Source organism: Apodemus sylvaticus, chromosome 1 (assembly GCF_947179515.1).
Source record: "Apodemus sylvaticus chromosome 1, mApoSyl1.1, whole genome shotgun sequence".
NCBI lineage: Eukaryota > Metazoa > Chordata > Mammalia > Rodentia > Muridae > Apodemus > Apodemus sylvaticus.
This window is the reverse complement of record NC_067472.1, coordinates 22,676,744-22,699,658: the sequence shown is the minus strand read 5'-3', so window position 1 is coordinate 22,699,658 and position 22,915 is coordinate 22,676,744. Positions and strand designations below refer to the sequence as shown.

General features: G+C 39.1%; 1 protein-coding gene across 3 annotated transcripts in view; it reads left to right on the top strand.

Moving 5' to 3' along the window:
* Positions 1 to 22,915, top strand: part of LOC127677203 (cytochrome P450 2C42-like) — a 60,352-nt gene that overhangs the window by 1,848 nt on the left and 35,589 nt on the right. Inside the window, exons 2-5 of one of the 3 annotated variants that reach the window (XM_052172363.1) lie at positions 7,344 to 7,506; positions 7,736 to 7,885; positions 10,227 to 10,387; positions 11,212 to 11,388. In XM_052172363.1, the coding sequence (XP_052028323.1) occupies positions 7,344 to 7,506; positions 7,736 to 7,885; positions 10,227 to 10,387; positions 11,212 to 11,388 (651 nt within the window). The remainder of the gene's footprint in view (positions 1 to 7,343; positions 7,507 to 7,735; positions 7,886 to 10,226; positions 10,388 to 11,211; positions 11,389 to 22,915) is intronic. The other 2 variants (XM_052172365.1, XM_052172367.1) reach the window with 2 other exon arrangements.

Below are 22,915 nucleotides of genomic sequence, written 5' to 3'. Positions count from 1 at the left end.
CAGGGCTATGAGTTTTCCTCTTAGCATTGCTTTCATTGTGTCCCATAGATTTGGGTATGTTGTGTTTTCATTTTCATTATGTTCTAAAAAGTCTTTAATTTCTTTCTTTATTTCTTCCTTGACCAAGGTATCATTGAGTAGAGTATTGTTCAGTTTCCACGTGTATGTGGGTTTTCTGTTGTTTCTGTTGCTATTGAAGACCACTTTTACTCCATAGTGATCAGATAGGAGGCATGGGTTTAGTTCTATCTTCTTATATTTGTTGAGGTCTGTCTTGTGACCAATTATATGGTCAATTTTGGAGAAGGTACCATGAGGTGCTGAGAAAAAGGTATATTCTTTTGTTTTAGGATAGAATGTTCTATATATATCTGTTAAATCTAATTGGTCCAAAGCTTCAATTAGTTTCATTGTGTCCCTGTTTACTTTCTGTTTTCCTGATCAGTCCATTGAGGAAAGTGCAGTGTTGAAGTCACCCACAATTACTGTGTTAGGTGCAATGTGTGCTTTTAGTTTTAATAAAGTTTCTTTTACGAAAGAGGGTGCCCTGGCATTTGGGGCATAGATGTTCAGGATTGACAGTTCTTCTTTTTGTATTTTTCCTTTGACCAGCAAGAAGTGTCCCTCAGGGTCCCTTTTGATGACTTTGGGTTGAAGTCAATTTTATCTGATATTAAAATGGCTACTCCAGCTGGTTTCCTGAGACCATTTGCTTGTAAAATTGTCTTCCAGCCTTTTACTCTAAGGTAGTGTTTGTCTTTGACCCTGAGGTGTGTTTCCTGTAAGCAGCAAAATGTAGGGTCCTGTTTACGTATCCAGTCAGTTAGTCTGTGTCTTTTTATTGGGGCATTAAGTCCATTGATGTTAAGAGATATTAAGGAATAGTGATTGTTACTTCCTATCATTTTTGACGTTATTTTTTAAATTTGAATGCTTATCTTCTTTTGGGTTTGATGAAAGGTTACTATCTTGCTTTTTCCAGGGTGAAGTTTCCCTCCTTGTATTGGTGTTGTCCTCCTATTATCCTTTTTAGGGCCGGGTTTGTGGATAGATATTGGGTAAACTTGGTTTTGTCATGAAATATCTTAGTTTCTCCATCTATGGTGATTGAGAGTTTTGCTGGATATAGTAGTTTTGGTTGGCATTTGTGTTCTCTTAGAGTCTGCATGAGATCTGCCCAGGACCTTCTAGCCTTCATAGTCTCAGGTGAAAAGTCTGCTGTGATTCTGATAGGTCTTCCTTTATATGTTACTTGGCCTTTTTCTCTTACTGCCTTTAGTATTCTTTCTTTGTTTAGAACATTTGGTGTTTTGATTTTATGTGACGGGAAGTATTTCTGTTCTGGTCCAGTCTGTTTGGAGTTCTGTAGGCTTCTTGTATATTCATGGGCATCTCTCTCTTTAGGTTAGGGAAGTTTTCTTCCATAATTTTATTGAAGATATTTGCTGGCCCTTTAAGTTGTAAATGTTCACTCTCATCTATGCCTATAATCCTTAGGTTTGGTCTTCTCATTGTGTCCTGGATTTCCTGAATATTTTGGGTTACAAGCTTTTTGCATTTTGCATTTTCTTTAACTGTTGAGTCCATGGTTTCTATGGAATCTTCAGCATCTGAGATTCTTTCTTCTATCTCTTGTATTCTGTTGTTGATATTTGCATCTCTGTCCCCTGATTTCTTCCCAAGGCTTTCTATCTCCAAAGTTGTCTCCCTTTGAGTTTTCTTAGTTGTTTCTACTTCTGATTTTAGATCCTGGATGGTTTTGCTTAGCTCCTTCACTTGCATGTTTGTGTTTTCCTGGAATTCTTTAAGAGATTTTTGTGTTTCCTTTTTCATGACCTCAGCCTGTTGACCAAAGTTCTCCTGTATTTCTTTAAGAGATTTTTGTGTTTCGTCTTTCATGACCTCAGCCTGTTGACCAAAGTTCTCCTGTATTTCTTTAAGTGTTTTTTGCATTTCCTCCTTGTTGGCTTTTGTATTCTCCTGGATTTCTTTCAATGATTTTTGTGTTTCCCTTGCAAGGGCTTCTAACTTTTGATCCATTTTCTCTTGAATTTCTTTAAGTATGTCCTTCATGTGTTCCTGTACCAGCATCATGACCAGTGATTTTAAATCCAAATCTTGTTTTACTGGTGTGATGGGGTATCCAGGACATGTTGGTAGAGGAGAATTGGGTTCAGATGTTGCCATATTGCCTTGATTTCTGTTAGTGACGTTCCTGCGTTTGCCTTTTGCCATCTAGTTCTCACTGGTGTTAGTTTGTCTTGTCACTGCTGGACTCACCAGTGTAAGCTGCCCCTTCCCAGTTGGCCTCTGGTGCACAGCTTACCTCCTGCACTGCTTGTAGACAGGGTGCTGCTGCCCAGGCTGTTCAGATCCCAAAGCAGGCACCCGAAGGCTCCCGCTGGGGCCCGCTGGATTCACTGGAGCACACTGACTTCTCCCAACTGGCTTCCCGGAAGCCCAGCTAGCCACTTGCAGGACTTGGAGATGTGGTGCTGCCGCCCAGGCTGATCTGGATCCTGAAGCGGTGGGAGTACGCTTCCGCCTGAGGCCTTGCCCCAGATTGTGTCTGTGGACCAGATGGAGCCTGTGTGTACCCCCAGGGAGTGCCGATGGTGTATGCTGCTGTGATCTCCCCTGTGTTCTGCTCACACCGCTGGGCAGCCGATCCGCCAACCGGGCTGTCGCACACAAGGTTAGCCTGGCCGCCCAGTCCCTGAGTCCAGGCAAAAGCCTGGGAGGCCAAGGTCCGAGCAAAGTTCCCCTAGGGCTATGACTGTTAATTGGGTCTGCCAGGTGACTAGGATGGCGGGCGTGCGCGCCCGCGCCGGGAGAGTCTGCTGTGCTAACAATCCCCTGGGCGGGTTGACTCACAGATGGCCCACCAAGCCGCCCAGTCCTTGGGGTCAGTCCTGTGCCTTTTGGGGCCTAGACCCTCACTTTGTTAGCCTCAGGCTATGCCTGTTACAGGTCTGCCCGCCAGAGCTCTCTGTGGTCCTGCAGGCAAAATGGCGGCGGCGCGCGCAGGCCTGGGCAAAAAACCCCCTGGCTGGGTTGGCACCCCGATGGCCCCCCCCGACCAGCCCAGGGCCTGGGTGCAGGCCAACGCCCGTCGGGCTCAGACCACCGAGGTGTTGGCCTCGGATTATGTTTGTGTACCTCAGTTTGTCCGATCCCCGGAGTCCGGAACCAAGATGGATGCGCCTCTCCTGACTGGTGGGAGGCCGAGTTCTGAAGTGGCCTCCGTGCAGGAAAGACGCAGCACAACTGCAGCTGCTTGCTGCCCGGCTGGTCAGCGAAGGTCAGTGGTCGTGGGTGCAGGGCCTAACTGGTCCCTGTGTCGTCCTGGCTCCACTGATGATGGCCCTTCAGCTGGACCAGCTACTGCTGCACTGCCGCCGCCGCCACCGCCGCCGCCGCCGCCGCCGCGCCACTGCCGCCGCCGGAAGCAACATCTTGCCATGAGCTTTTCCATCTGGCCCCTTTGTTCCCAGAAATGATGACTCTGAGACCTAATTATTTATGAAATAATGCCTAGATCATACACTTCGGTTCATTTCCCATCTAGCTCACAAATTATAACCCATTTATTCTATTCTATGTGTGCCACATGGCTGGTTATCTCTCCTCAGTTTCATGAGTCTGTCTCCTCAGATTTCAGGGTGAATCTGTTCCTGTGCCTGATTCTATCCCATAGTTCCTCTCTCCCTACCAGAACTGTCACCTCTTATTTTCTGCCTCAGCTAACAGACCATCCAAATTTTATTGACAGGTGATTCTTCTCTTCAGTACACAAAAGATTGTCTGTACTTTTTTTTTTTTTTTTTGATTTCTGATAGCAGAGACCTGATGGAGACATCTGATTTAGACTCTCTCTGCATTTTCGTCTGTCTATGGGCATCTATACCCACTCCCATCAGTTGCTAGAGGAAGGCTTTCTGATGATGACTGGACAAGACATTGATCTATGAGTATAGCAGAATACCACAAGGAATTATTTCATTGATTTTTTTCCATTTGTATTTGGGTTATCCAGTATTTGGTTCCTGGCCATCCAGGCAGTGTTGGACTTTGGTTAAACCAAAATGTGTGCCTTAAGTTAAACCAAATATTGGTTGACCACTCCCACAATTTCTGCACTACCATTGCCCCAGTACATCTTGCAGGCTGAACAGAATATAGGTCAAGTGTTTTGAAGCTGGATTGGTGTGTGTTTAGGTTTCTTTTTCTGTAGTCTGTAGAGTATCTTCTCACACCACAGAGGCTAGAATATAGAAGTGAATGTTCCATGCATATACCAGCTTTATCTCTTTACTTTCAATAAGGTTTGTGGATATTGTCCTTGGTGATGGGGACTGACAGTCCTTAGACTGTCAGTTTTCAGAGTGGCCTTCTGTCCTAGCATCAGCTTGGATTGTTTAGAATCTCCAGAGCATACCCTCAATCAACAACTCAACCAAATGCCACTCAGTCCCACCACTGGAATCCTTTCCAGGCCACAAAACATGGCCAGTTCAAACTTTATATCCTCTATAACTATGTGTCCTCACAACTATTACCTTAATAGATTTAAGTAAGTTTACGCTGCATTGTTTCCACTCCTTCATAATGAACCCCAGTTCTGTCTCTCTTCACATTGTCTTTCCTTAGCCCCTAAATAATCTTTCCTACTTCCATTCCAAACTGTTCCCCATCCTCCCATAAAATTTTAATTTATTTTCCTTTCCTAGGGATGTCCATGCATCTCCCCTAGAGCCCTCCTCATTATGTAACCTCTCTGAGTCTTCACATTGTCACTTGGTTATCATTTACTTAAAAACTAATGTCCACATATAAATAAGCAAATACCATATTTGTCTTTCTGGGTCATGGAATACCTTGTTTTCTCCATCTGTGGTAACTGAGAGATTTGCTGGATATAGCAGTCTGGGCTGGCATTTGTGTTCCCTTAGGGTCTGTAAGACATTTTCCCAGGCTCTTCTGGTTTTCATAGTCTCTGGTGAGAAGTCTGGTGTACCTCTGATAGATCTACCTTTATATGTTACTTGATCTTTTTCCCTTATTGCTTTTAATATTCTTTCTTTGTTTAGTAATTTGGTGTTTTAATTATTCTGTGACAGGAAGAATTTCTTTTCTGGTCAAATCTATTTGGAGTTCTGTAGGTTTCTTGTATGTTTATGGGCATCTCTTTCTTTAGGTTAGGGAAGTTTTCTTGAATTTTATTGAATACATTTTTTCTATAATTTTATTGGAAACATTTACTGGCCCTTTAAGTTGGAAATCTTCACTCTCTTCTACACCTATAATCCTTAGGTTTGGTCTTCTCATTGTGTCCTGTATTTCCTGAATGTTTTGGGTCAGGAACTTTTTACAATTTGCACTTTCTTTGACTATTGTATCAATGCTTTCTATGGTATCTTCTGCAGCTGCGTTTCTCTCTTCCATCTCTTTTATTCTGTTATTGATGCTTGGATCCATGACTCCTGACTTCATTCCTAGGTTTTCTATGTCCAGAGTTGTTTCCCTTTGTCATTTGTATATTGTTTCTATCTCAATTTTTAGATCCTGGATAGTTTTGTTCAATTCCTTCACCTGTTTTGTTGTGTTTTTGTGTAGTCCCTTTTCAGGGCATCTAACTCTTTATTTGTGTTCTCCTGTATTTCTTTAAGGGAGTTATTTATGTCCTTCTTGAAGCCTCCTATCAGCATCATGAGCTGTGATTGTAAATCCAAATCTTGCTTTTCTGGTGTGTTGGGGTATCCAAGTCTTGCTGTTGTGGGAGAATTGGTTTCATATGGTGCCATATTTCCTTGATTCCTGTTAGTAATGTTCCTATGCTCTCCTTTTGCCATCTGGTTATCTCTGGTGTTAGTTGGTACTGCTGTCACTAACTGGTGCTTGTCCCTCCTGTGTGCCTGGAAGCCTATCTCAGCATACCTGGGTGACTGGCTTTCCCCCGGTATAGTGTGCTGTGGGGTTGCCCATATCCTAGGTGCAGGTAGGGCCCTGGCAGACTGAGTCCCAAGTGATCTTACACTCGGGTGTTCTCTGTGTTTCTTGCTATAACAGCCTGCTCAGTTGCAGGAGTGAAGATGGTGGCCTCACCTCTAACTGTGGGACCCATTCTTTTATTTTAGATGTGATCTTTTCTGAGTGTACCAGATTTTCTGGATATTTTTTTTCTCACGGAATTTTTTTTTTTTTTTTTTAGATTTTACATTTTCATTGACCAACATATTCATTTCTTCTATTGCATCTTCAGTGCCTGAGTGTCTGTGTCATCTCTTGTATTGTGTTTGTGAAGCTTACCTCTGCAGTTCCCATTTGAAACTCTAAAATTTTTATTTGTAGATTTTCTTCAGTGTATGTTTTCCTTATATTTTCTATTTACATTTTAATTCTTGAACAGTTTTATTTGTTAACTTTACTTCATTTGTTTTTTGTTTTTTTTTCTTGACTTTCCTTAATATGTTCATTTATTTTCTCCAATGTTTTGTGTTTCCTGGCTTTCTTTGAGGGATTTATTAATTTCTTCCAATTGTTTTTGTTTCATTGTATTTTGTTAAACAACTTATTCCTCTCTAAGGATCTCTATCATATTCACATAGTTAGCTTTAAGTGTTTTCTTGTGTTTCAGCTATGCTAGAATATTGAGGTCCTGCTGTGGTAGTATAACTGGGCTTCAGTGGAGACATATTGGCTTAGCTGTTACAGATTGTGTTATTATAGGGTGTCTAGCCATCTGAATTTGGGTGATTACAGGTCTAGTTGCTAATGTCTTAGTTTGTCTTAGATGGGTGAGTCTTTTAGTCCTTCTTTCCTGCTTCTACTGTGGAATTTCACTGGAGAGTGTGTTTGTTGCGTGTTGCCTGATTTTTGGCTTGCTAAGCTTGTGGATTTAAGGAGAACACATGCTGGTGTTGGAGGCCTGGTGAAGGGAGGTAAGGTGGAGATTTGTCTGTCATTGTGATAGGCAAGATGTTGAGTATTGTGTCTGGATAATAGAGAGTAGGGAAGCCTACTTTACTTTCTGGTAGGCATGTCCTATGCTCGAACAGGATATATCTTCCTGAGTTTGGGGCTGGCATTTAGCAGAGAGGTGGTGAGGGTTGCCAAGGGTGGGGTGGTCTGTGGAATCCACAGGAGGTATGAACAGTGGGAAGAGGAGATTTAGCTTGCATTCTGTTGCAGTTCTAGGGGTTACCCTAAAAATTGCATTTCCAGTAAGAGACAGAGTGGGGGAAGGTCTGAGGGCAGCCTACATCATCTTCTGGCAGGTGTCATCTGCCACTTACTGACATTTTTTTTTTTACTACATTTTAATCTCTTTTATTATTTTCCAGTTTTCAAAAGTCTATGGCCCTGTGTTCACTCTGTACTTGGGCAGGAAGCCTGCTGTTGTGTTACATGGATATGAAGCTGTGAAAGAAGCCTTCATTGAACATGGGGAGGAGTTTGCTGGAAGAGGAACCTTTCCAGTAGCTGATAAGATTGGCAAAAACTGTGGTAAATGTCCATGTACCAATATGTCCACGTGCCTAAGTGTCTATGCATCCAACTGTTTTCATTCACCTATGTGTTCATGTATGTGTGTTATATTGTGATCATTAGGAATATGAGAATGGAAAGCAGACTTGAAACTTATTCAATCCATGCTTGGGTTTCTGTGTAATAGCCACCCATCAGCACCCTTACTTACCTGGGAACTCCCTAATCCATCTGCTCTTTGTCTTAGGGGTTGTTTTCAGCAGTGGAAGGACCTGGAAAGAGATGAGACGCTTCTCACTCATGACTCTGAGAAACTTTGGGATGGGGAAGAGGAGCATTGAGGACCGAATTCAAGAGGAGGCTCGCTGTCTTGTAGATGAGTTGAGGAAAACCAATGGTGGGTGTCACTCATCTTAGACTTCTGTCTTTTTATGAGATCCTCAAGAAATTTTGAGGCTGGCTAGAGCTTTCATTCTATGTTATACTTCAGTCTTCATATGGAAAGTGTAATTTGTAGAGAAAAAATAGGAGAACTTATATATCTGTGATGCTTATTTTATGGTGGAATTGTGTCTGTTGTAGATGGTCTAAGCCATCATTTAATGTCAATCTTTTCCAACTGTCTTGTTTTCAAGTAACAAAATGATCATATGAATTTATGTTGCGAACTTATTTTCTGACTATTTAAGGACAATAATTTCCATTAGTATGAATATTAATTTTACTAGCAAACATGTTGCATGTAATCACAGCATCATGCTTGAATATAAAATGAACCACATAGTACAATTGTCTTTAATTGGACTATGTTGTAAAACCAATATATGTTACATCCATGCATAAAATCTGACAGAATGTTGCTATGTAAAATTTTTATTTAGCTATATCTTAATAAAGATTCATCAGTTCATGTTCTTTTGAAAGTATAGTATAATTTATGAAAGACAGAATAAGTTATAGAAAAAAATCAGATTTATTTTCTGAGTTACACATACATCAATGCTTCTTGAGTAAACTTTGTTTTATCCTTTGATATAATAAAATATTTATTGATACAACATTTCCAGTAATGCTATAGTGTTTTAAGCACATGAAATTCAAGTGACTAAAATTTCTTATTATCTAACATCCCAGTATTTCTCCAAAGTATTTTTGATTCAAGTTATTTTTATTTTAGGCTTTGAGTTTTCAAAGTGTTTTAGTAATTTGATTATAGAGTCCTCCTCAAGGAATACACAAATGTTAAAATATAATAATGTTAGGGGACGATGGACATGCTAGCTACTTCTGTTGCTGCAATAAAATACCCATCAAAAATATCCAAAGGAGGGTAATTTGGGATTAAAATTTTTGTTTATAGATTTATCATGATGGCATGTCACAGAAGGGGAACTCAAATCTCTTTTTGGTTACTCCATGATCCCTGGCACATATGTACCAGAGGACTGTCTTGTCTGGCCTCAGTGGGAGAAGATGGACTTAAATGTGTAGGAACTTGATGCACCAGGGAAAAGGGATACTGAGAAGACTGAAGTGAGGGTGGGTGGGTGGATGTGTAATGGGTGAGGGTGGGTGGGTATGTAAGGGGTGAAGGTGGGTGGGTAGGGCAGAACCTTCTTAGAAGGAAAGGAGAGGGGAAATGGAGTGAAGAACTTTGGGAGGGGGAGGAGAAGGGTGGGCAACATTTGGAATGCAAATAAATAAAATAATTTATAAAAATAAATAAATATAAAGTACAATAATGAAAAAAATGCCCCTGCTTGGACAACTCCCTTCAATTTATGCTGTCTAGTACCTAAGCCTGTGGAATGGTCCTAATCAATGGGATGGATCTACCCACTCTACTAACATGTCCAGAAGCCCCTCTTGATGATGTGAGATTCTGTCACTTTAGTAATCATTATTAAGCATCTCAGACATTTAGTTCCTTTATTATGAGTGGAATTTATAGGGGGCTTTTAGACAAAAAAGAAAGAATTAAAACTTAACCTATTTCTTATTTATGCTTGCTTTCTTTTGGGAGCATATTTCAAACAACATTTCCCATCTTAATTTTGCTCTAAGAAATCAATTTTATATTTAATGCTTATGTATACAATTTTCATGTCATGTAACATAGATGCATTTCATTTCCATGTTAGTTTTCCCAATATATGAACTTGACACAATCTCTAGTTAGTGTATTCTACTGGCTGAAGTCATGAATCTTTTAACTGTTACATATAAGTTTTTCTAGGTTCCATAATCTCCCTCCCCCTTTATTGAGAGGGATGTGTTTTCCCTTTCAGTTTGATTAGTTCTTTGAGAAGTTTGTATAGTGCATTTTGATCACACTCATCTCCAAACTATTCCCAGAGCTACATTGCCTTTCACGGCCATTCATCTTTGTACTGTGTTGTTTAGAGGCTTCACAAACAGGCATGACTAACTTTTAGTCTTGGATTGCTGAAGACTTGCAGAGTCTTTTTTTCCCCTTCCAAAAGTGCAGATACCGGGTGTGAAAGGCTAATCAAAAGAAGTATGAAATGAAAACTGAGTATATGTAAATTCATGACTTAGAGAAAAGGCCAGATCAGTGAACTTACATTAAAAAAAAATGATACACAGGTTATGTCTATCAGGCCATGTGTGGGTAAGACTTGCTTAAATTGTGATCAGTTTCTTTATCTGCTAAGAGATAGCACTTTATACACACATATATATTTCAGTAGCATTTTACAATTGTCCCAATTCTTTAGGTGTGCCCTGTGATCCCACCTTCATCCTGGGCTGTGCTCCTTGCAATGTCATCTGCTCCATTGTTTTCCAGAATCGTTTTGATTATAAAGATCAGGAATTTCTTACCTTCTTAGACATCTTAAATGAAAATGTAGAGATTCTGAGTTCCCCTTGGATTCAGGTGAGTTCACGTTTCTTTCTTTAAAAACAAAACAAAACAAACAAAACAAAACAAAACAAACAAAACAAAACATAACAAAACAAAACAAAACAAAAACCAACAACTACTCAGAGATATAGGTTCCATGAAATTCCAAATTTGTTTTTTGAGAAATGAAGACTGTTAGAACACTCTGCACAGATTTTCTATTAAACCTCCAAAAACCTTCTCTATAAACCATCAGGTTAATGCTTAGAAGATGCATACATAACTCAGTGGACATTTATTTCATTGTTGAAAACTATTAGCCACAAGGCTTATGTACCATTAAATATTTTAGAGACCCGGTCATCAACACACTTAGTAGAAACATCACAATTTGCAATAAGATTATTTTCTTCAAATAGAGACAGTGTTTTGGATTGAAACTACTAGGAACCCTGGAGTATAACACTGGTATTTTATCAACAGCTGACATCTTAAATAATCATACAGGTGGCATAGGAGTGAAAAAATTTGATTCCATTAAATTTTCCTTGTGCTGAGTTGACATATCTTACAATTTGTCTAAACACTGTATGATCTTGAAGAAATCATCTAGCTGGAGTTCGCAGGTTCACAGTTATAATTCAAGAATTCTTGAGACTTTCCCTGCTAAAATTCTTATTCCATTCTCCCATAGATATTTTTATAAGCAAAAATAACCTCCATATCAAACATAAATTCACTCATCAAGATGGATAACGTATTATTTATATTTGTATTTACTCTTCCTGGCCAAGGTGTATTATACGGTACACATACCTACATTCTGTGTTTTAAGCTTCTATCATTTTCTTTTGTAGATTTGCAACAATTTTCCTACTATCATTGATTATCTACCAGGAAGTCACAGAAAATTACTTAAAAATTTTACCTTTTCAAAACATTACTTTTTGGCAAAAGTATTACAGCATCAAGAGACACTGGATATTAACAATCCTCGGGACTTTATTGATTGTTTCCTGATCAAAATGGAGCAGGTAAAGTGTTAATAAAACTCCAATTTAGTTATTTGACTGCTTGAGTATTTTTTTGTTCCATGAATTATCTATGTTTACAGGACTATTTAAATGATTCAGACAAACACTCTTTGACAAGCACTTCATGTGCTTAATGTGAACATGAATTTTCAGTAAGCATTCCATATTCAGTTCAGTAATTTGAATATACTGACCCTATTTTTTAGACAAAATAACCTTGATAAAGAGTCACATAATGCAATGGGTCCATCAAATGAAAACATTTCCAAAATTCTCAAAAAAATATCATGCTATAATATAAAGATGAATGCTGTCTTTCTAGACAGTGTATGGAAACTTAGAAAAGTAGTTCAAGATAGCTAGACTACCTACAACATCTGCACATTGAATCTTAAAATATCAAATCTTAAAATATTAGCTGTGCATAGCTGAGGAGCTTTCAGATGAATTCTAATGTGCAGGTTGCAGTGTGAGAAGGAAATGATTAGTTCCAAGGATGAAAGATGCCTTAAATGAGTGTAACTTCAAGTGAATTGACATGGCTGTGGAATTATAGATTGATGTCTCTCATGCACCTATATGAATAGATGCTTCTGACCTGGCTCCATTTTGTTGAAAAGCCATTCACTTTGAATACTGTTGGCACTCATCATAAATGTAAGGTCTTTGCTTTTTTGTTAGCTTTCCACTATGTTCCACTGAACTGTACCCTTATGCTTGCTGTGTAATGGATTTACTATCCTTTTCTTTATTTATTTTTTAATTAGATATTTTATGTATTTACATTTTTAAACTTTTTTTTATCAGATATATTCTTTATTTACATTTCAAATGATTTCCCCTTCCTTGGTTCTCCCCTCCCCCCAATAAGCCATCTTAATGTATTTACATTTCGAATGTTACCCCTTTTCTGGGTTTACCCTATGGAACCCCCTATCCTTTCCCTCTCCCTCTGCTTCTATGAGGGTGCTCCCCCTCTTACCCATCCCCTCCCACCTCATCACTCTGATATTCTCCTATGCCAGGGAATTGAACGTTCACAGGACCAAGGGCCTCTCCTCCTATTGATGCCAGACAATGCCACCCTCTGCTACATATTCAGTTGGAGTCATAGGTTCCTCCATGTGTACTCTGGTTGGTGGTTTAGTCTCTGGGGCTTCTGAGGTGTCTGGTTGTTTGATATTGTACTTCTTTCTATGGGGTTGCAAACCACTTCAGCTCCTTCAGTCCTTTCTCTAACTTCTCCATTGGGGTCTCTATGCTCAGTCTAATAGTTTACTGTGTGCCTCCACCTCTGTATTTGTCAGGCTTTGATAAAGCCTCTCAGGAGACAGCTATAACAGGCTCTTGTCAGCAAGCACTTCTTGGCATTCACAAAAGTATCTGGGTTTGGTGTCTTTATATGAGATGGATTCCCCAAGTGGGGCATTCTCTGCATGACCTTTCCTTCAGTCTCTGCTCAACACTTTGTCACTGTATCTCCTTTAGACAGGAGCCATTATTGGTTAGAAATTTGGAGATGAGTGCGTGGTCCCATCCCCCAAATGGTAACATTGCCTAACCACTAGATATGGTCTCGACAAGTCCTCCTTCCCCTTTGTTGAGCATTTTAGCTAATCTCATCCCTGTTTGGTCCTGGGACCCTCTAGCTTTTCTGGCATCTGGGACTTGCTGGTGGCTCCCCACAGTTCCCTATTCCCCATTGCTATACACCTCTGCTAAAATTCCTGACCCTCTGAATATCATCCTCATCTCCTCTCATACCTGATCCAGCCCCTTTCCCCCTTCTGCTTCCTTTATACTTCCCATGTCCCTCTCACCTTCTACAACCAGTGAATATTTTGTTCTCCCCTTTAAAAACACTTTAGTCTTTCTTCTTCTTGAGATTCATATGCTTCATGAATTGTATCTTGGGTATTCTGAGCTTTTTGGTAATAACCACTTATCAGTAAATGCATACCATGTATGTTCTTTTGTGATTGGGTTACCTCAGTTAGGATGATATTTTCTAGTTCCATCCATTTGCCTGTAAATTTCACTAAGTCATTGTTTTAACTAGCTGAGTAGTACTCCATTGTATAAATGTACCTTATTTTCTGTATCTATTCCTCTTTTGAGGGACATCAGTGTTGTTTGCAGCCTATCACTATTATAAATAAGACTCTAATATAATAAATAAGACTATTATAAATAAATAAATATGAACATAGTGGAGCATGAGTCCTTGTTATATGTTGGAGCATCTTCTGGGTATATGCCCAGGAGTTGTATAGCTGGATCCTCAAGTAGTACTATGTCCAATATTCTGAGCAACCACAAGACTGATTTCCAGAGTGGTTGTACCAGCTTGCAATCCCACCAACATTCAAATTCACATCATTGCCAGCATGTGCTATCAATGGAGTTTTTGGACTTAGCCATTCTGACTGGTATGAGGTGGAATCTAAGGGTTGTTTTGATTTGCAATTGCCTGATGACTAAGTATGTTGAACATTTCTTTAGGTGCTTCTTGGCCATTTGATATTCCTCATTTAAGAATTCTTTGTTTAATTCCATACCCTATTTTTTAAAAAGGGTTATTTGGTTCTCTGGAGTCTAACTTCTTTTTTTTTATATTAGATATTTGCTTTATTTACATTTCAAATGCTATACCCTTTCCTCCTTATTCCTTTAAAAATGCCCTATCCATCCTCCTCCCTCTGCTTATCAACGCCTCCCCCACACTTTCCTAACCTGGCATTCTCCTACATTGGGGAATCAAGCATTCACAGGACAAATGGCTTCTCCTCTCATTGATGTCTAAAATGTAGCATAGGCCATCCTCTGCTACATTTTTAGCTGGAGCCATGGGTCCCTCCATGTATACTCTTTGGTTGGTGGTTTAGTCCCTGGGAGCTCTGGGGTTACTGCTTGGTACATATTATTGTTCCTCCTATGGGGATGCAAACCTCTTCAGCTCCTTATAATAGCCAGAAGCTGGAAAGAACCCAGATGTCCCTCAACAGAGGAATAGATGCAGAAAATATGGTGTATTTACACAATGGAATACTACTTAGCTATTAAAAACAATGTATTCATGAAATTCTTAGGCAAATGGATGGAACTAGAAAATATCATCCTGAGTGAGGTAACCCAATCACAAAAGAACACACATGGTATGCACTCACTTATAAGTTGATATTAGCCTAAAAGCTCAGAACATCCAAGGTACAATTCACAGACCACATGAAACTCAAGAAGAACGAAGAACAAAGTGTGGATACTTTGATCCTACTTTGAAGGAGGATCAAAATACCCATGGCTCACAGCCAATTAATAGACTGAGCATAGGGTCCCCAATGAAGGAGCTAGAGAACGCACCCCCATCTTCTGGGTATATGCTCAGGAGTGGTATAGCTGGGTCCTCAGGTAGTACTATGTCCAATTTTCTGAGGAACCACCAAACTGATTTCTAGAGTGGTTGTACCAGCTTGCAATCCCACCAGCAATGGAGGAGTGTTCCTCTTTCTCCAGTCCTCTCCAGCATCTGCTGTTCCCTGAGTTTTTTGTCTTACCCACTCTTACTTGTGTGAGGTGTAATCTCAGTTTTGTTTTGATTTGCATTTCCATGATGATTAAGAATGTTGAACATTTCTTTAGGTGTTTCTCAGTCATCTGGTATTCCTCAGTTAAGAACTCTTTGTTAGCTCTGTACCCCATTTTTTAATAGGGTTATTTGGTTCTCTGCATTCTAACTTCATGAATTCTTTGTATATATTGGATATTATCCCTCTATCAGATGTAGGATTGGTAAAAATCTTTTCCCAATCTGATGGTTACCATTTTGTCCTATTGACAGTGTCCTTTGCCCTTATAGAATCTTTGCAGTTCTGAGGTCCCATTTTTCAATTCTTGATCTTAGAGCATAAGCCATTGGTGTTTTGTTCAGGAAATTTTCTACTGTGTGCATGTGTCCAAGACTCTTTCCCACTTTCTCTTTGATTAGTTTCAGTGTGTCTGGTTTTATGTGGAGGTCCTTGATCCACTTGGACTTGAGCTTTGTTCAAGGAGTTAAGAATGAATCAATTTGCATTTTTCTACATGTTGACCACCAGTTGAACCAGCACCATTTGTTGAAACTGCTGTCTTTTTCTCACTGGATGGTTTTAGCTCTTTTGTCAAAGATCATGTGACCATAGATATGTGGGTTCATGTCTGGGTCTTCAAATCTATTCCATTAATCTACCTGCCTGTCACTGTAACATGAAAATACGTGCTGTTTTCATCACTATTGCTCTGTAATATAGTTTGTGGTCAGGGATGGTGATTCCTTCAGAAGTTCTTTTATTGCTGAGAATACTTTTTGATATCCTGTGTTTTTTTGTTATTCTCAATGATTTTGCAAATTTCACTTTCTAACTCTATGAAGAATTGAGTCAGAATTTTGATGGGGTTTGTATTGAATCTGTCACTTGCTTTCAGAAAGGTGGCCATTTTTTTTCCACATTAATCCTGCCAGTCCATGAGCATGGGAGACTTTTCATCTTCTGAGATCTTTGATTTCTTTCTTCATGGATTTGAAGTTCTTGTCACAGCTCTTTTCACTTGTTTGGTTAGGTCACACCAAGATATTTCATATTATTTGTGACTATTGTGAAGGATATCATTTCCCTAATTTCTCTCTCAGCTTCTTTATCCGTTGAGTAGAGGAAGGCTACTGATTTGTTTGAGTTAATTTTATATCCAGCTACTTTGCTGAAGTTGTTTATCAGGTTTTGGAGTTCTCTGGTGGAATTTTTGGGATCACATCAGTATACTACCATATCATTTGCAAATAGTGATAATTTGATTTTTTCCTTTCCATTTTGTATACCTTTTACCTCCTTTTGTTGTCTAATTTTTCTGTCTAGGACTTTGAGTACTATATTGAATAGGTAGGAAGAACTTGGTCAGCCTTGTGTAGTCCCAGATTCTAGTGGGAATGCTTCATGTTTCTCTCCATTTAGTTTGATTATGGCTACTGATTTGCTGTATATTCCTTTTACTATATATGTATGGGACTTGAATTTCTAATATTTCCAAGACTTTTACCATGAAAGGGTGTTTTATTTTGTTAAATGCTTTTTCAGCACCTAATGAGATGATCGTGTTTATGTAGTGGATTATGTTGATGGATGTCTATATATTGAGCCATTGTTGCATCTCTGGGATAAACCCTATTTGATAATGATGAATAAACATTTAGATGTGTTCTTGGTTTTGGTTAGTGAGAATTTTATTGATTATTTTTGCATCTATATTCCTAAGGGAAATTGTTCCGAAGTTCTTTTTCTTTTTGGTTTGGTCTTTGTGTGGTTTAAGTATAAATGTAATTGTGGGTTTGTAGAAAGAATTGGGTAGTGTTCCTTCTGTTTCTATTTTGTGGAGTAGTTTGCAGAGTATACGTATTAGGTCTTCTTTGAAGGTCTGATGGAATTCTGCAGTAAACCCATCTGGTCCTTGCCTTCATTTTGTTGGGAGACTTTTAATGACTGCTGCTATTTCTTTGGGAGTTATGGGACTGTTATATGGTTTATCTGAACCTGATTTAATTTTGATACCTGGTATCTGTCTAGAAAACTGTCCATATCATCCAGATTTTTAGGTTTTTTTGAGTATAGGGTTTTGTAGTAGGATCTATAATTTTTTGAATTTCCTTTGTTTCTGTTTTTATATCTCCCTTTTCGTTTCTGATTTTGTTAATTTGCATATTGTCTCTGTTCTTTTCTGGTTAGTCTGGCTAAGAGTTTATCTATCTTGTTGATTGTCTCTAAGAATGAGCATGGGAGATTTTCCATCTTCTGAGATCTTCAATTTTTTCTTCAGGGACTTAAAGATCTTGTCATACAGATCTTTCACTTGTTTGGTTAGAGCCACACCAAGGTACTCTACATTATTTATTACTATTTTGATAGATATCATTTCCCTAATTTCTTTCTCAGCTTGTTTATCCTTTGAGTATAAGAAGACCACTGATTTGTTTGAGTTAATTTTATATCTAACCACTTTGCTTTGTTTGTCAGGTTTAGGAGTTCTCTGGTGGAATTTTTGGGGTCAGTTAAGTATATGATCATTATCATCTGCAAGTAGTGATATTTTGACTCTTCCTTTCCAATTTGTATCCTTTGACCTCCTTTTGTTAACTAATTGCTCTGACTAGGACTTTGAGTACTATGTTGAATAGGCAGGGAGAGAGTGGGCAGCCTTGTCTAGTACCTGATTTTAGTGAGATTGCTTCAAGTTTCTCTCCATTTAGTTTGATGTTGGCTGCTGGTTTGCTGAATATTGCTTTTACTAAGTTTAGGTATGGGCCTTGAATTCCAGATCTTTCCAAGACTTTTAACATGAAGGGATGTTGAATTATGTCAAATGCTGTTTCAGCATCTAATGAAGTAACCACGTGGGTTTTTTGAGTTTGTTTATGTAGTTGTTTACATTGATGAATTTCCATACATTCCTGGGATAAAGCCTAGTTAATCATGGTGAATGATCATTTTGATGTATTCTTGGATTTGCTTTTTGATAATTTTATTCACCATTTTTGCATCGATATTCATAAGGGAAATTGGTCTGAAGTTTTCTTTCTTTGTGGGGTCTTTGTCTAGTTTTGATATCAGTTTAACTGTGGCTTCATAGAATGAATTAGGTAGTTCAGTTAAACGTATTCAGTTTCTGTTGTTATATCTCCCCTTTCTCCTGATTTTCTTAATTTGGATACTGTCTCTGTGCCCTCTGGTTTGTCTGGCTAAGGCTTTCTTGTCCAAGGCTGCCCCTTGGTTCCTGTGTTCTGAGGACCCTGGGAAGATACCTCTGAGCAGAAGTGGTGGTCTTACTTGTGCTCACAAGTGTGTCATCACTCCTGGGTGACCAGCTTTCTCCTGGCATAGATATAGCTTTCAGGTATAGATAGCTGTGGCACAGTGCCAGCCTCCAGGCCCTAAAACATCTTTGAATTCATTATTTCTTCCTTGACCAAGTTATCATTGAGTAGAGCATTGTTCATCTTCCATGTGTATGTGGGATTTTAGTTATTTTTGTTGGTATTGAACACCAGCCTTAATCTGTGGTGATTATGGTGATTCATCATCTTTGTATATGCTGAGGTCTGTTTTGTGACTTATTTTTATGGTCAATTTTGAGAAGGTACCATGAGGTGCTGAGAAGGAGGTATATTCTTTTGTTTTAGGATGAAATGTTCTATAGATATCTGTTTACTTCATAACTTCTGTTAGTTTCACTGTGTCTCTGTTTAGTTTCTGTTTGCATGATCTGTCCATTGATTAGAGTAGGTTGTTGAAGTCTCCCACTATTTTTTGTGTGAGGTGAAATGTGTGCTTTGACTTTTAGTAAAGTTTCTTTTATGAATATGGCTGCCCTTGCATTTGGAGCATAGATGTTCAGAATTGAGAATTATTCTTGGTAGATTCTTTTTTTTTTGATGAGTATGAAGTGTCCTTCTTATTTATTTATTTTTTGATAACTTTTGGCTGAAAATCGATTTTATTTGTTATTAGAATGGCTATTCCAGCTTGTTTCCTGGAACCATTTGCTTGGAAAAAATTTTTTCCAGCCTTTTACTCTGACATAGTGTCTGTCTTTATCACTGAGATGTCCTGTATGCAGCAAAATGCTGGGTCCTGTTTACATATCTAGTTTGTTAGTCTTTGTCTTTTTTATTGGGGAATTGAATGTATTGATGTTAAGAGATATTAAGGAAAGGTGATTGTTGCTGTTATTTTTGTTGTTACAGGTGGAATTATGTTTGTGTGTCTATCTTCTTTTTGGTTTGTTGAAAGAAGATTAATTTCTTGATTTTTCTTGGGTAATGTTTCCCTCCTTGTGTTGGAGTTTTTCATATATTATTCTTTGAAGGGCTGGATTTGTGAAAAGATAGTGTGTAAATCTGTTTTGCCATGGAATATCTTTGTTGCTTTTTTATCATTTGTTGATAAAATCATTGTTGATTTATAATTTTTATCATTTGTTGTTAAATGTTAATTGAGAGTTTTGCTAGGTACAATAGCCTGGGCTGGCATTTGTGTTCTCTTAGAGTCTGTACTATTTCTGCCCAGGATCTTCTGGTGTTCATTATCTTTACTGAGGAGTCTGGTGTAATTCTGATAGTTCTGCATTTATATGTTACTTGACCTTTTGCCCTTACTGCTTTTAATATTCTTTCTTTGTTTTGTGCATTTTGTGTTTTGATTATCATGTGAAGGGAGGAATTTCTTTTCTGGTCCAGTCTATTTGGAATTCCATAGGCTTCTTGTATGTTCACGGGCATCTCTTTCTTTAGGTTAGGGAAGTTTTCTTCTATAACTTTCATGAAGATATTTACTGGTCCTTTAAGTTGGCAATCTTCCCTTTCTTCTAAACTTATTACCCTTTGGTTTGGTCTTCTCATTGTGTTCTGGATTTTTAGGATGTTTTTGGGTAGGGAGCTTTTTGCAGTTTGCATTTTCTTTGACTGTTGTGTCAATGTTTTCTATGGTATCTTCAGCACCTGATATTCTCTCTTCTATGTCTTGTATTCTGTTGCTTGCATCTATGACTCCTGATCTCTTTCTTAGGTTTTCTGTATCCATGGTTGTCGACCATGTGCTTTCTTTATTGTTTCTATTTCCATTTTTGATCCCGGATGGTTTTGTTCAATGCCTTCACCTCTGTTTGGTTGTGTTTTCCTGTAATTCTTTAAGCATTTTTTGTGTTTCCTCTTTAAGGGTTTCTTCCTGTTTACTTGTGCTCTCCTGTATTTCTCTTAGGGAGTTATTTATGTCCTTCTTAAAGTCCTCTATCATCATCATGAGGTGTGATTTTAAATCTGAGTCTCCCTTTTCTGGTGTTTAGGATATCTAGGACTTGTAGTGTGAGAACTGGATTCTGATGATGCCAAATAGCCTTGGTTTCTGTTGCTTAGGTTTTTTCACTTGCTTCCCACCATCTGGTTATTTCTCTTTTTGGTCTTGCTGTCTCTGACTGGTGCTTGTTCCTCCTGTGGGCCTGTAAGGCTATGATCTTAGATGTGTTAGAACTCCTGGGATTCCAGCACACTCCTTTTTGTAATGGGGCACAGAAAGTAGTGATCTTGGGTGTGTCAGCACTCTTGGGAGACCAGTTCATGCCAGGTGGGATTTGGTGTGAATAGCTGTATCACAGGGTTAGCTCTGGGGTGCTGATAGATACTGGATGGATCTTATCCCTGCCTTTTTCACTGTTCCTGTGCCCTGTGCGCTCCTGGAGGGTCTCACTTTGGCCCAGTTATTGAAGCAAAAGTGGGGGTCTCATCTGTGAGCTAAGGAGTGACTGTGCTCTTGGCAGACCAGTTCTCTCTGGGCAGGATTTGGGTGAGGAGGGCGGTGGGACAGCCTTAGCTCTGGGGCACAGATAGAGACCATAAGGGTCCTGTCGCCAGCTGATCTTTGGTTCCTGTGCCCTGTGAACTTCTGATGGATCTCTCTTTTGCCAGATATTGGTGCAAAAGTTGTTGTCTCACATGCGAGCTTATTAGTGACAGCACTCCTGGGAGACCAGATCGTTCCTGGCAGTATTTGAGTACAGAGAGCTCTGGGACTGCCTTAGCTCTGGAGCACAGATGGAGACCCGGATTCACTATCCTTATTCAAGCAGTATACTTGCCAAATGAGTCAGGGACCTTCCAGTTTTCTTTTCTACATTTACAATTGAGAACTTTATCTTTTTGACTAGCCCTCACATCACATGCTGCCTACTTTTTCTCCTTGTCATGTATGTTTTGAGTAAAACTTTTTTTTTTTTTTTTTTTTTTTTTTTTACAAAAGGGAAATGGGCACCATTTTTTTCTTTGTTTTGTTTTTCTGCATCGATGTTCATAAGGGAAATTGGTCTGAAGTTCTCTTTCTTTGTTGGATCTTTGTGTGGCTTTGGTATCAGCGTAATTGTGGCTTCGTAGAAGGAATTGGGTAGTGTTCCTTCAGTTTCTATTTTGTGGAATAGTTTGAAGAGTATTGGTGTTAACTCTTCTTTGAAGGTCTGGTAGAATTCTGCACTGAAACCATCTGGTCCTGTGCTTTTTTTGGTTGGAAGACTTTCTATGACTCCTTCTATTTCTTTTTTTTTTTTTTTTTTTTTTTGTTTTTTTTTTTTTCCTTTTTTTTTTTATTCGATATAATTTATTTACATTTCAAATGATTTCCCCTTTTCTAGCCCCCCCCCCACTCCCCGAAAGTTCCGTAAGCCCCCTTCTCTTCCCCTGTCCTCCCTCCCACCCCTTCCCAGTTCCCCGTTCTGGTTTTGCCAAATACTGTTTCACTGAGTCTTTCCAGAACCAGGGACCACTCCTGCTTTCTTCTTGTATCTCATTTGACGTGTGGATTATGTTTTGGGTATTCCAGTTTTCTAGGTTAATAACCACTTATTAGTGAGTGCATACCATGATTCACCTTTTGAGTCTGGGTTACCTCACTTAGTATGATGTTCTCTAGCTCCATCCATTTGCCTAAGAATTTCATGAATTCATTGTTTCTAATGGCTGAATAGTACTCCATTGTGTAGATATACCACATTTTTTGTATCCACTCTTCTGTTGAGGGATACCTGGGTTCTTTCCAGCATCTGGCAATTATAAATAGGGCTGCTATGAACATAGTAGAGCATGTATCCTTATTACATGGTGGGGAATCCTCTGGGTATATGCCCAGGAGTGGTATAGCAGGATCTTCTGGAAGTGAGGTGCCCAGTTTTCGGAGGAACCGCCAGACTGCTTTCCAGAGTGGTTGTACCAATTTGCAACCCCACCAGCAGTGGAGGAGTGTTCCTCTTTCTCCGCACCCTCTCCAACACCTGCTGTCTCCTGAATTTTTAATCTTAGCCATTCTGACTGGTGTAAGATGAAATCTTAGGGTTGTTTTGATTTGCATTTCCCTAATGACTAATGAAGTTGAGCATTTTTTTAAGATGCTTCTCCGCCATCCGAAGTTCTTCAGGTGAGAATTCTTTGTTTAACTCTGTACCCCCATTTTTTAATAGGGTTGTTCGGTTTTCTGGAGTCTAACTTCTTGAGTTCTTTATATATATTGGATATTAGCCCTCTATCTGATGTAGGATTGGTGAAGATCTTTTCCCAATTTGTTGGTTGCCGATCTGTCCTCTTGATGGTGTCCTTTGCCTTACAGAAACTCTGTAACCTTATGAGGTCCCATTTGTCAATTCTTGCTCTTAGAGCATACGCTATTGGTGTTCTGTTCAGAAACTTTCTCCCTGTACCGATGTCCTCAAGGGTCTTCCCCAGTTTCTTTTCTATTAGCTTCAGAGTGTCTGGCTTTATGTGGAGGTCCTTGATCCATTTGGATTTGAGCTTAGTACAAGGAGACAAGGATGGATCAATTCCCATTCTTCTGCATGCTGACCTCCAGTTGAACCAGCACCATTTGTTGAAAAGGCTATCTTTTTTCCATTGGATGTTTTCAGCCTCTTTGTCGAGGATCAAGTGGCCATAGGTGTGTGGGTTCATTTCTGGATCTTCAATCCTGTT